Source organism: Cynocephalus volans, chromosome 2 (assembly GCF_027409185.1).
Source record: "Cynocephalus volans isolate mCynVol1 chromosome 2, mCynVol1.pri, whole genome shotgun sequence".
NCBI lineage: Eukaryota > Metazoa > Chordata > Mammalia > Dermoptera > Cynocephalidae > Cynocephalus > Cynocephalus volans.
The window spans coordinates 125,333,423-125,347,755 of record NC_084461.1 but is presented as its reverse complement, the minus strand read 5'-3'; the positions used below and the strand labels follow the sequence as shown (position 1 = coordinate 125,347,755).

Genomic DNA, 14,333 nt, shown 5'->3' with positions numbered 1-14,333 from the left:
TCTCTTGGCCTGACATATGTAGTTTCCAAAATCTGCTGTCATACCAGTTGGGAGGCAGTGTAGGCTATTAGTAAAAAGCACGGCCTTTGGATTTGGACAGATACCCTGAATTGAAGTCTTACAGAAACTATTTGTGCCTCTGGCAAGTTAATCTCTTTCTCTAAGCTTCAGTTTCCCCACCTGTAAAAGAGTAATGGCATACCTACCTCACTGGGGTTTAATAAGGATTAAGTGAAATAATGTAGGTCAAATATCTGATCCTTGGTATATATATCCTGCATATATAGTGTGCAAAATAGTAGTGTAAGCATCTCCATAGAAAAACAATTTAGTATGTACTCTAAACTGTTAGCAATGTTATCTTGACGTGGGAAGTTAGGGGAAATAAGGGACCTGCCTTTGTCTTTAGTGTATATGAGGGTACTTCAAACAGTTCGTGGAAAAATATAATTAAGATAACACGAATCCTTCCGTGAACTTTTTGAAGGACCTCATATTGCTGCAGTTTGATCTAAAAAAAAAAAAAAAAGGCACAGAAAATCTAATTATATTTAAAACAAATAAGTTGTAATACTTAGGTAAATAAAATGCATCTAAACAAAGAAACTGAAGGCAGAGCCAGGCCCAACTTTGGGAGACTTGAAGGCAGCGATTATGCTCTTCCTCCCCCCTTCCCCATCCAGTAGCGCCTCCGGCAGTGAATACCCGTCCCAGACGCCGGAGCCAGGGGACCACATTCCTGGGAGCAACCTGGAGCCCCCAAGTCTCCCTCCTCCTGCACAAAACCAAGCTCCGACCCCGCCTCCCACAGGCAAGAGTGTTTTTCATGGTCTCTTCCCGGGCCTGCACGCTCTCCGGGCCCAGGTGAGAGCCTGGGCTGCTGGAGGCCCCTACTCCGGCAGAGTCCGGGCCGAGCCGCGGCCACTCTGAGTCAGCCGTGCGGGCGGGGCAAGGCGCCGCGTGACCCGCCACCACGTGACCAGTGCGGGCCCCAGGCTGCCAGCGCCGTCGCTGCAGCCGCCGCAGGAGGCGTCCGCGTAAGTGGGGAGCTGGCTGGGTTCCTCCTCCCGGGCGGGGGTCCAGGGCGCTGCCCCGGTCCTTCGGCACCCCGGGGCCAGGACCCCGGCGAGCCGCTCACCGCTTTCCGCGGGGCTGGAGGGGCGATAGGGTCGTAATCAGGGTGGGGGAACCCGATCACACCGACGGCCGCGCGGGCCACCTGCCTCGGGCCTTCCTGTTCAGATAGACCGCAGTGCTGGGGGAGCAGAAGCCCTCCTTCTGGGGCGATCACCTTTACCCCGTTGTGCTTTGGGGAAAACTGACGACTCAGAAGGGTTCGCAAAGCAAGGCGGGCTTGTGGGAGCACCTCTCCTAAGGCAGAACCAATTGCCCCACCTGCTCTAGTGACCGTAGATGACCCCATGACCCCGCTACTTCTTGAGGAAGGGTATAGGATGGAGTATCCAGCCCTTGTGGGGGTAGGGGTGTGGGGAGGGGGTGCTGAGTCGAGCTACAAGACAATAATAATAGCTAACATATTGAATACTATGTGGTTCACATGCATTCTCTCATTTAATATTTCCCATCGTGAGATCGGTGAAGTAGGTACAATTGTCCCCATTCTTACACAGAGGGAAATGGGCTCAGAGAACTAAATGGAGGAGCTGAGATTAGACCCCAGGTGTGCCCCCGCAGTAGCGCCTCCTGGTGGGTGGAGGTGGTAGGTGGTGGATGGTGGGGGCGCTGTGCCCAACCTGTTAAGAGTGCCTCAGACACTTGGAAAAGGCGTTGTTGCTGGGTGATAGGGGCTCTTCCCCCACTTCAAGCCCTCCCATCCCTTTCTCTGCCCCTGCTTCTTACCAGTGATTCCTTCTGTCATCTCCTCTCCCCCATTGCAGGACAGGATGAAGCTCATTATCCTCGACCACTATTTTCAGGCCAGCGAGTGGGCGGCCAAATACATCAGGAACCGCATCATCCAGTTTAACCCAGGGCCAGACAAATACTTCACCCTGGGGCTCCCTACGGGTGCGTTGGAGGATGAAGAGGGTGCCATGGACAGGGGTGGAGGGAGCGGGCATCAGAGACTTTTAAGGGGCCGTGTATGTGGGCTCACTCAGCAAAGGGACTTAACGAGGGCTCTGAGGCACTGTCACTGAGAGCACTCAACTGCCGGCTGCACACACCAAACAGAGGACCCAGCTTCCTTTATGGGTTGGTTTAGTTGCTTCAAATAATTTTCTGTAAGGCTTAATTAAACGCAGGACATGAGTAAAAAACAGTCCCTGTTTCTTTTGGGAAAAAAAAAATCAGAATGTTGCCTTTACAGGAAGATATTTTGACCCCAGCTCCTCAAGGTAAATGTCCTGATTATTTCTTTCAAAGGTGGGTGGACTTGCCCCAATGGCTTTACCTGACCCATCCACTATAGTAGGGGTCTTCAAACTTTTTCTGTAAATGGCCAAATAGTAAATACTTTAGGCTTCACTGGCCATACAGTCTCTGTTGAAACTGCCTGCCTTTGTAGTGTGAAAGCTGTAGACAATACATAAACGAGTGAGTGTGGTTGTGTGCCAATAAAACTTTGTTTACGGTCACTGAAGTCTGAATTTATATAATTTTCACATGCCACAAAATATTCTTTTTTTCTTTTTTGAGGGGGGTGGCTGGCTGGTACGGGGATCCTAACCCTTGACCTTAATGTTATAACACCACACTCTACCTAACTGAAATAACCAGCCAGCCCCTACAAAATGTTGTTCTTTTTTTGATTTTTAAAAACTACTGGGCCGGCCCATGGCTCACTCGGGAGAGTGCGGTGCCGATAACACCAAGGCCACAGGTTCGGATCCTATATAGGAATGGCCGGTTACCTCAATGGCTAAGCGTGGTGCTGACAACATCAAGCCAAGGGTTAAGATCCCCTTACGGTCATCTTTTAAAAAATAAATAAATAAAAATAAAATAATAATAAATAAATAAATAAAAATAAAAACTATTAAAAATGTAAATGTAAACCATTCTTAACTCATAAGCTATACAAAACAGGCAGCAGGCTAGATTTGGCCTTTGGGCCAAAGTTTACTGAGCTGTTCTCTAGTGGTTTGTGGGAGTGGTACATGCCTGTACCTGTGAAACTACCAATGTTTCAGGTCCTGTGGGGGCTACACTAACATCCTGTCTCTTAAACATTCACTCAGGTACTAGTCAGAGTGATTTCAATCATCAGTATGCTGGGTACTGGAGAGTCAGCAGTCCACAAAACAGACACAGCCCTGCCCTCCTGGAGCTTGTAGTCCAGTGGGGAAATAGGCATTAAACAAGCCGTTAACGGGAAGCTGGCAGTTAGGATTGGAGCATTGGGTAGGACTTCAGATTTGACTTGTTTCTCTCAGATCTGACAGGTTCTCCTTGTGGAGCAGCCGTGACTTGTTCCTGGGCAGCCTCTGGGCTTCCAGGAGCTTGGAGCTGAAGGGGCATTCATGGCTGTGGCCTTTCTTGCAGGGAGCACCCCACTTGGCTGCTATAAGAAGCTGATTGAGTACTATAAGAATGGAGACCTGTCCTTTAAATATGTGAAGACCTTCAACATGGATGAGTATGTGGGTGAGTTTTTTCTTTCAACGTTTTTCCCTGATTCCAGAAGAATCATACTTCTCCTGTCACAGGCTCAGCCCTGGAGAGGAACAGGACGTCTCAGGGAGCCTGTGACATTTGGTGACAGGCTCAATTATCAATACCTATCCCTTCTAGGCCTTGGTTTACTCAGCTATAAAATGGGGCAATACGGCTGGCTGGTTAGCTCAGTTGGTTAGAGCATGGTGCCAATAACACCAAGATCCAGGGTTAAATCCCTGTATTGGCCAGTTGCAAAAAAAAAAAAAAGAATAAAATGGGGCTAATAAAACTGACCTCACATTAAATGATATCGATATAGATGGGGAAGTTTGTTGTACATAATAAACCATAAATATTAGCGTATCTCCTCCTCCTCTGCTTTCTCCTGAAACTTCATGCCATTTCTTTCTGGAACAAACATCGCAGATAGGATCCTGGCTAGGGTGTGTCCCCCACAGTCTGTGTCTGGACTTTCTAGTATGCATCCTCCAGCTCCCTTTTCTTGCAGGTACACTGGTGTCTTTTCAGCAGCTGAAAAGCCACACCTTTGTCTTCTATCACCTCCCCACTCCCAATCATTTTGTAATGGTTTTACTTTCAACATTCTTTTTTTAAAAATTGTGGTAAAATATATATAAGCATATAATATAAAATATACCATCTTAACCATTTTTATGTGTACAGTTCAATAGTGTTAAGTACATTCACATTGTGTGTAACCAACTTCCAGACCTCTTTTCATTTTGTAAAACTGAGATTCTTTTTTTTTTTTTAAAGATGACCGGTAAGGGGATCTTAACCTTTGCCTTGGTGTTGTCAGCACCAGCTCTCCCAAGTGAGCTAACCGGCTATCCCTACATAGGGATCCGAACCCATGGTCTTGGTGTTATCAGCACCATACTCTCCCAAATGAGCCACGGGCTGGCCTGTAAAACTGAGATTCTAAACCCATTAAACAATAACTCCCCATTTCCTCTTCTTCCCAGCCCCAAGAAACCACCATTTAACTTTCTATTTCTATGAATTTGACTACTCTAGGTACCTTATATAAGTGGAATCATACAGTATTTTTCTTTCTGTGACTGGCTTCTTTCACTTAGCATAATGTCCTCAAGGATCATCCATGTTTTAGCATGGGTCAGAATTTCCTTCCTTTTTAAGGGGGACTTTTTTTTTTAGTTTATCAATATACAATGTAGATGATTTTCATTTCCCTTATTTCCCTTTACCAATTCCTCCTTTTCTCCCCTCCCTCAAGGGTGACTTTAAATATTCTTAATGCTTAACATTAAACATTCATTTTAAACATTCTTTTTCTTCTTGGCTGAAAAAAAATCCATTTTGGGAAGGCCCTGAGATAATTCTCTCTGACCACCTCGTGTTTGAGTTGGGGATCAGGCTGAGTGGGATATAACTGGTGGTGAATGGTGGGGTGGGAGGTATAGCATGAAGAGTGTGCTTGCTTCTTATCCCAGATGGACCCAGTGCTACTCCAGGTACAGACCACCTCCAGAATTCCAGAGTTTCTCCAGCCTATGGTAATTCCCTTGTGAAAAGGAGATGAGAATGAGGGCATTCCCCATGCCCTTGGAGTGTAGCTACTCCAGCCCAGCCCTGTGGTCATAGGTGGTGGCAGTGAGTGGCTGGACATTTATGGACACTAGCTCAACCTATCCCAAGAGACTGGGATTCAGAAGGCTAGTGCCCAAGGCTCCCTGATGGGCATTCCCCAGAGTGTCCCTGCAGGTTTGGGGGTGGTGTCCTAACATCCTTTTTGGTAGGAAGGCTCTGGTTCATCCTGGGCATGACTGAGTGCCCCATGGCCCCACAGGCCTTCCTCGAGACCACCCAGAGAGTTACCATTCCTTTATGTGGAACAACTTCTTCAAGCACATTGACATCCACCCAGATAACACCCACATTCTGAATGGGAATGCAGCTGACCTGCAAGCTGAGTGTGATGCCTTCGAAAAGAAGATCAAGGCTGCAGGCGGGATTGAGCTATTTGTTGGAGGTGAGCTTGACACACTATAGCACACATCCAGGGCCAGACCACAGGTGGTTAGAATGCATGAGAAAGGGCTGGTTGGTTAGCTTAGTCGGTTAGAGCATGGTGCTGATAACAGCAAGATCCAGAATTGACCTCTGTACTGGCCAGCTGCCCCCCAACAAAAACAAAAAAAAAACAAACCAAAAAAAACCCATGCATGGGAAAGAGAAGGACAAGACACCATGCCTGTCTCCAAATAGTGTCCTCTGTCTGTGCTAGTGACAGTGGAGTCATTTATCAAAGTGCGAGCCCTAGGTCCCTGTCCTAGCACTGCTACTCAGGAATTGTGAGATCTTGGAGATCTCTTTCTGCACTTTGATGCCTTGTCTGTAAATCAAGAGGTTTAGATTTGGACTCTGAGATTCTCCCTATTCCCCAATTGTAAGGTTTTATGGGTCAATCATAGAATTTATCTGAACATTTAAAATCATGGAGTCCTGTAGTTCCAGAAGGTTCCACATAGAACCTGAATGTTATAGATAGCCAGTTGAACCCCAGAGAGGTTGTGCGACTCACTCAAGGTCAGCCAGCCAGGAGCGGTGGAGAGAAGGCAGGAATCTAGGGTGAGTGCCTCTCAGATTTGTGCTCTTGTTCCTACCCTGGGCTGCCCTTTTACATGTCCATCTGTTGCCACCTCAGAAGTCACCCACAGGAGTGTAAACTTGGACTGCCTTTTACTGCTCTAGATTTAACTCTATACTTCAAGGTGGGAGGAGGAGGCCAGGAGCTCTCATGCTCTGAGATTTTATAAACTTGGTAGCCCCTGTGTGTATTTCATTCACTGCAACTATATCCCAGCAGCAGGACCCCATAACTACAGGCAGGAGAGACAGAGAAGACACACTTTTCCAATGATCTGGGGAAGCAGAAGCTATTTGGAGTGCTCTTTATGTAGCTTTTTGAGAGTGGGAGCAAGTTAACCATGTCTGGTTGTGCCTCAAACAGAAATGGTGGGGAGGGGGCAGGTCACATGCATAAGTGGTGCCTGCCCAGGGATTCAAATGAGAAAAAGACATAGTTTTCAAGGATTTTTTATTTCAGACCTTAGTTAGGGAAGAGATTGTCCATTCTTGATATCTTGGATCCCTGGGACTCACAGGGCTGCCCTGGCTATCTATTCCCACAGGGATTGGCCCCGATGGACACATTGCCTTCAATGAGCCAGGCTCCAGTCTGGTGTCCAGGACCCGTGTGAAGACATTGGCCATGGACACCATCCTGGCCAATGCTAGGTTCTTTGATGGAGATCTCACCAAGGTGCCCACCATGGCCCTGACGGTGGGTGTTGGCACTGTCATGGATGCTAGAGAGGTAAGGGCACAAGGAATCCACCAGGTATTGTGGGGGGTGGGGCGTGGACTTGTCTTTTTATCGTTACTTTAACTATACTGGTACCACATGAATTCATTCTTATTAAAGATGAAGACATTATAAATAAGGCTAAAATCCCAGCTGACCCTATCACTGTCCCTCCTTCCTCTTTGGAGGTACCCATTGTTCCCAATGTGAGGTGAATCCTTTAAATGATCTTTCTGTGTCTTTGACTGACTGCCCAGGGCTCCATGTTCCCTGGCCTCTGCTTACATGCCCCTGTTGTGCTACTCATGGGCAGAGAGGAGCCCAGCATCACTAATGGTGGAATATGAATTTGTACCTGCCCAGGTACTAACAGGGACTCTCTTGTTCCCTGTATTTGGTGGAGGTTACTGTTTGAAGGGATGCTCCTCTTGTGAACCAGGTATGCTTGCGATTATAGCTCTGTGCTTGGGGATTGATGCATGTGGAAAAATGTGATTAAAGTATAAGTGTCTCAAACTGAATTTAGTTTTACCCCTAGAAAATTTGGTATCATTTGGATTCGAATTTTTTATGGTTCCAATTTCCTTCTTGTCTTTCATTAGAATTTTAGAAGCATTTTCTCTTCCTTTCTGAGAGTATGTTCAGTGGAAAGCAGCTATAGACATTTTACCTTCTGATTTCTTGCCCAAGTCTATAAACTAGCATCTAAATCAGTGAAGAAGTTCCCTGTTTAGAGAGAATGTCTGTAAATAAATGAAGGCATCCATATTTCTGTTGGGTAACCTTGAATCGGTACTGAAGGGGTTACTCTGGTGGTTTTGACCTTGCACGTGTACACACTAGAGTTTGAGGGCCATCCTTATCATGTGAGGGTATCTTGATCTGAGAAAGACCTGGGACTGGAAATTGGGAAATTCTCCTTTCTAAAATGAGTTTTAGGGTCTTCTGGTCAAGATGGTGGAATAGACAGTACTCAGTGTCACCCTCTCCCACAATCAACCAATGTACAGTTATTAAAAAGCAACAACTAGGGCTGACCTATGGCTCACTTGGGAGAGTGTGGTGCTGACAACAACAAAGCCACAGGTTCGGATCCATATATAGAGATGGCCGGTTAGCTCACTTGGGAGGGCGTGGTGCTGACAACACCGAGTCAAGGGTTAAGATCCCCTTACCAGTCATCTTAAAAAAAAAAAAAAGCAACAACTGCCAAGCTGGGGCCACTAGAGCTTGGGGAAGAAGAGGAGAAACCTACAGAGTTCATGAAGGCAGGAGAAGCCACAATGAGAGAAAGAAAGGACTGCTGTGACTGTTTTGAGCCCTGACCAATTCAAGGCTGGGGCTGGTGAGCATGTGGAGCAAGAGCTGGCAAAAGCAGCTGCTGTGCCCTTCATATGAAGTTGTTTGGAGGCTGCAGGGGAGAAGGGGGCCTTGGTGACCCTCAAGCCAGCAAGACCACTAACAGGGTTCCCATGAACTGATAGAGGAGTGAGAGGCCACAGACAACTGAAAAAAGGAGCCACTCAGAGGCCGGTGAGTCACTGCAAGGGACCGGCACATGGTGCATTCTATGGGAAGTGTTTGGAGTGGAGGCAGTAGGAGAGACGGGCCCACCAGATGAACATTGGGGCACGGCATGAACAGCTGATCTGCTCTCCAATCAGCACAAGCATACTCAGTGGAGACAGGAATATAGAACTGGGGGGCGGGGGGGGGGTGCAGTTTGCTGAAAAGACTCAGGTCTAGGGGCCGACCCGTGGCTCACTTGGGAGAGCGTGGTGTTGATAACACCAAGTCAAGGGTTAAGATCCCCTTACCGGTCACCTTAAAAAAAAAAAAAAAAAACTCAGGTCTAGACCAGGGTTTCCACACAAACCAGGTATTCCAGACCTCATAAGACCCAGAAGTGCTTACAAGGGCAACAATTAAAACCTGAGCTGCACAAAAAGCCTTCCCCAGGAAATCAGCAGCAAAGCAGCAATTTAGCTCAACCACAGGGCTCAAGTGCTGGTCCCCACAGGAAGTTCCCCCATTATAGAAGTAAGCAAAGGACAACAAATTAGTTCCAGTGCAGTCATCTGGTGGGAACAGTGAATAATCCAACACAGAACTGAAAGAAAAACAAAAAACGCACAGATCAGAGACAAAGTTCTGATATTAACCAGTAAAGATCTAACACCATGAAGGACCTGAAGCCCCTGGGGCTCCCAAGCCAGAGTTGGGGGAGGGCTGAGGGCCTCAACCACACCCCCCACAATGTCCACATCCAGCCTAGCAACAATCACCTGGCCCCAGCCAGAAGCGCCCTGGGCTCCTGAGCTGGGGAGATGGCGGGCTGAGGGCCTCAGCCATGCCCCCTGACATGCACACCCAGCCCAGAGATGACCAGAGCTGCCACCAGAAAGTCCCCGGGCTCCAGAGTCAGTGCAGTGGGGGGCTGAGGGCTTCTACTACGCTCCCCGCCCCCCAATGTCCACTTCCAGCTCAGTGATGACCACCAACCTGCCAGAAGCCCCCTGGACTCCCCTGCTAGAATGAGAGGGGTGCCACAGGCCTCAACCATGCCCCCCTTCCTTCTCTTCCTACCCTCTGTCTTCCCCTTTCCCACTCCCCCCAATTGCTCTACAACATCTTAGAATGTAAAAATAAATTAAAAGTTTAAGAGTAGGGCTGACCCCGTGGCGCACTCGGGAGAGTGCGGCGCTGGGAGCACAGCGACGCTCCCGCCGCGGGTTCGGATCCTATATAGGAATGGCTGGTGCGCTCACTGGCTGAGTATCAGTCACGAAAAAGAAAAAAAGAAAAAAAAAAAAGTTTAAGAGTAAATAAATAAAACGAGTTCTGGGTTCCTAGGGTTTCCTGAACAAATAGTCACATTCTCTCTATATCTCTGTGTTGTCATCTACTACGAAAGGAGTAGGAAATCCTGTTCAAATCTCCATGGTACAAGTGAATTAAAATGAAAGGAAATCTATAGAGCTGAGTTTGCTTGGACCACTTTCCAGTACTTACGTTCTTGATATTGTAACTCTTTTTTTTTTTTTTTTTTTTGGCAGCTGGCTGGTACAGGGAACCAATCCCTTGACATTGGTGTTACAAGGCTGCACTCTAACCAGCTGAGCTAACTGGCCATCCCATGTAACTGTCTTTTGTTTGTTTGAATATTTTTGGCAGCTGGCCGGTATGGGGATCTGAACACGTGACTTTGGTGTTATAAGGCTGCACTTTATCTAACTGAGCTAACCATTAGCTCAGTTAATGTAACTGATAATGTGTGGAGTCTGTGCCTTTGTTTTACATAAACCAAAAGCATCACCCCAAGCCACATTAGTGGGCTTAATGCTCTGAACTGAAAGTGAAGAGATTTAGTGGCGACCTTTCTGGGATTCAACCTTAGCCACTCCACCCCTAGATAACTCCCACCTTTGCTTCCAAAGCCCCCTTGTAGGTGGTGCAGATTGGGACCCCTCTTTCACAGATTGTTCTTGGGAAAACTCACCCAGCAGTTGGGATAAGAGGTGTGGGCCTTTGTACCACAGATGTATTCACAGGGTACCTTCACGGTTATCAAAGATTTGGGGAGGCACTGTGACATGATGGTCAAGAGCATAAACTTTGGGGTCACAAATGATCTTGGGCAAGATACTTAACCCCTGGAGTCCATTTCCTTATATAACATGGAGCTGATGATGCTGCCTACGGTCAGGTTATTTGAGTGATGAAACACGTGGAACAGTGAGCCCAGAGTGTTGCCTGGTAACTATGTACAATGTGATATTAAAAACAATAATCCATCTCTGTACCAGCCAGTCACGGAAAAAAAGAATCCTGCGCTGGCTGGTTAGGTGAGTTGGTTAGAACATAGTGCTGATAACACCAAGGTCCAGCCAGGGTTTGATCCTTGTACCAGCCAGCTGCCAAAACAAAACTAACCAAGAAAACCCAATAATCCTTACAAGCACTTGGGGTGGCTGGAGTCAGGTGTCTGGACTTCTTGTCCTCCATCACAGGCTTGTTTTCTGATCCCCAGGTGATGATCCTCATCACAGGTGCTCACAAGGCATTTGCTCTGTACAAGGCCATTGAGGAGGGAGTGAACCACATGTGGACTGTGTCTGCCTTCCAGCAGCATCCCCGCACAGTGTTTGTATGTGACGAGGATGCCACCTTGGAGCTGAAAGTGAAGACCGTCAAGTACTTCAAAGGTGAGGCAGGGGTGAGTCTAGGAGCAGGTGGTCAAGCTCAGGGGTCATAAGAGTGAGGAATAAACCTAGCTTTCATGCTCTGGTCATTTTAATCAACAACTATGATCTTAATAAAATCAAACCCTCTCACAATACACAGCCATTATTCTTCCATCCATGACTGCAAGGATCCATTTCTGGAGATCTGTTTGATATGAGGAGAAGGAAAGACAATACAAAGATGTAGTCCCAGGGCTAAATGGTGATCTTGCAGTGACACTGAGCATCAGATTTTCTCTATCAAGATCTCACACAGGCCTTTCCCCTCTAAGCGAGACACGGAACTAGCTCTCATGAAGGTCTTTATTTCTTTTGCTAATACAAGGACACAAACTGCTTTAAGCAAACTTATGTGAAAAGACTCATTTACTAAAGAGGTAAATGAGGAATTTGTTCTTGGCTGAAAAGATAAACCTTTAACTCGCCAACACCCATGGTGACTGAATTTATAAAAGCACATGAACTCTAGCATTCCCTGGGAATAATAAATTCTTTTTCTACTCTAAGGGTGTGTATCCTTTGGAGATCATGCAGAAAACACATGTGTCACTGTTAGGACACAATTGGAGTGCTCCTACATTGTATTGTTGATAAGCGTGGAACTCTTGCCCCCACCTGCATTAACTATTTGTTTTGAATTTTTTTAGGTTTAATGCTTGTTCATAACAAGTTGGTGGACCCTTTGTACAGCATCAAAGAGAAAGAAATTGAGAAAAGCCAGTCTTCTAAGAAACCATACAGTGATTAGCTGTGCTGGGACCGAGTATTAAGTACCTCATAGGGACAGCGGGCCTTTCTGGAAATTGTCTTCAGGAGAACAGAATTGTATTTTGTGAATCCAGTATGTGGTTACTCCAGATAAACGGGTGAATTTGATTGTTCTGGGCTGTGAGGCTAGCAGCCTAATGATGGAGTTTAGGTATAAGAATGACTTGTATGTAACTTAATCGGAAAAGAATCTCTGAAAAATGTACTCCATCATTTTGACACCTACCACATCCAGATTAGGGACTTTTAACTTTTTGTTGTGTCTTGGCCATTGTCACATGGACAACACACTCCTGTCGGGAATTTCTGTCTTTACATGCACTGATTCTCATGTGGGAGGGAATTAAGGGCCTGTGCATATCAGACACAACCTCTTTGGAGAGTCTTGAGAGTCCCTCTTGAGCAGGTCTGCCCCTTATTTGAGATTACAGAATAAGAAAGTCTCTCAATATCTAAAATAAAGACAAGGAAGCAGTCGCTCTGCTCATAACAGGTGCCATGGGAAGAAAACTCTCCCTTACTTCCTTTCCCCATTGTTTTCCTGCTCTCACAGTGGCCTTCTAATGAACTGGGAGGTCTCCTAGGTGGAGGATCTGCGTGGATGGGCCTAAAAAGGTGGCTTTTGCTGATAAACCCAGAGCCTCAAGCGGCCCAGCCACCTCATACTTCTCTCCCCCAGGGATCCTCCAGCACCCACAGGAGGAAGGCGGAAACCCTTTTCCCACCAGAACCCCGTGTTTTGTCAAAGGTGTCACTATGGCTCCTCTCTTGCACAGACTCATCGGTTAGTAGGAGGTCCACTGGGAAACAGGCACTGCCACAATATCCTTCTTGTGTTCAGCTAAGGTGACAGGCTGGGCGAGCAGCTCGAATAGGAGTTTAGTCTCAACAGCAAAGTGCCATGCTCTCCTGCTTCCCTACGAATTGAGTGCCAAGCCAACATGCCAGATGCTTCTAGTAGTTTCCTCACTAAAAATACCCTGCTCTTCTAACCCTACCAGGTCCCCGTGGTGTGGTCTGATGTTCTCAGAACATCAGGAAACACAACCCTTTTGCCATTTACCCTTCACTCCTTGTTCCCGAGAAGGTCTGCTGCTCTGCCCTCTGCTTACTCTCTCAAGCCTTTGTGCTGTGGACACCGCCACCGCCACAGCCTCCTCCCTGTTTTTGTGCCTGTTTGAAGCCACTGCTGCCTCTGTTTCTGGGAAAGGACTTTTAGAGCCTGGCTCAGGCCTCTCTTGAGCTGCTATGTTTGGTACTAGAGTTTTGTCCTTAACTTTTGTACGTGATTGTGCTGTCATTGTGTTTGAAGCTGATGGATCGATGGACCTGTTTACATCGTGATGTTTTCTATTAAATCCAATATTTTCAAAGAAAATGTGTCATTTGTGCATTCTACCACAAAAGTTCAGAAGGTCGTCTGGGCTGACATTTATATAGTTTTGAAAATAGCTGATGAGCGAAGCTTCACTCTCAGTCCTCAGAAGAGCTTGCAGGAAGGTCACAACCATAGCAACTATCTCTTGACCTCTGATTCAATCATCAGGGAGAAAAGCAATCAAAAGACTTTATGAAAATGAAGCACCTATGTGAAATAGGGTAGGAATAAACAGATGAGCAATAATTGTCATGTTCTATACCTGAGATCCAAAAAGGATACAGCTGTAAAAAGAATGAGGCAGGTGTGTGATAAGGGATTTAAAAACTGCAAAGTGTGGAAAACATTCAGTTTTTTTTTTTTTGTCAGCCAATGTAATGGAATATGTTGGGGCAATACATGCAAATAAGGAAGTACAAGGAGAAGTTGCAGGAAGGGTTCAATTCTATAACTATCTTTTTCCATGTTCCAGTGTTGAAAATTTTTTTACCAATTTTGAGGTATAATTTATATGCTCTTAAAATTTACCTGTACTTTAAACCTAAGTCCAATAGTTTTTATTAAGTTTAAGGAGTGTGCAATTCCTTATCACAGTGCTGAATGATTTCTATCATTCCAGAAAGCTCCCTGCTCCTATCCCAGCCCCAGGTGACCACCATCTGCTTTGTGTCTATAGACGTAATTTTTCTGGACATTTCATATAAATGGACTTATATGACATGATATCTTTTGTGTCTGGCTTCTTTCACCAAACAACGGTGTTTTTGAGGTTCATCCATATAACATGTAGTGGTAGTCATTTCTATTTATCATTGAATAGTACTGCATTGTGACAGTATACCATTTTGTTTATCTAGTCAAGAAGAGTTTACATTTTAAGATGGTATGTTACAGGAAAAAAATTAACTATATTAGAATGAACTGAAAATGGACTTCCAGTCAAGATGGCAGAATAGATGGTCCCCAGCGTCACTCT

At 46.1% G+C, this 14,333-nt stretch overlaps 1 protein-coding gene across 6 annotated transcripts; it reads left to right on the top strand.

Moving 5' to 3' along the window:
• Positions 1-979: 979 nt before the first annotated feature.
• GNPDA1 (glucosamine-6-phosphate deaminase 1) lies at positions 980-13,351 on the top strand. Of its 6 annotated transcripts, XR_010022622.1 has the most exons (8): positions 980-1,037; positions 1,899-2,028; positions 3,505-3,606; positions 5,450-5,632; positions 6,795-6,979; positions 10,998-11,172; positions 11,859-12,052; positions 12,659-12,735. XR_010022622.1 is itself a non-coding variant. In XM_063086033.1 (7 exons), exons 2-7 carry the CDS (start codon positions 1,905-1,907, stop codon positions 11,957-11,959), a joined length of 792 nt encoding a protein of 263 aa, XP_062942103.1. In that variant the 5' UTR covers positions 980-1,037; positions 1,899-1,904; the 3' UTR covers positions 11,960-12,751. The 6 variants fall into 6 exon arrangements, 5 of the variants coding, with proteins under 5 accessions (XP_062942103.1, XP_062942101.1, XP_062942105.1 ...); XM_063086033.1 differs by having other exon boundaries at positions 5,528-5,632; positions 11,859-12,751; XM_063086031.1 differs by having other exon boundaries at positions 11,859-12,751.
• Positions 13,352-14,333: the final 982 nt, after the last annotated feature.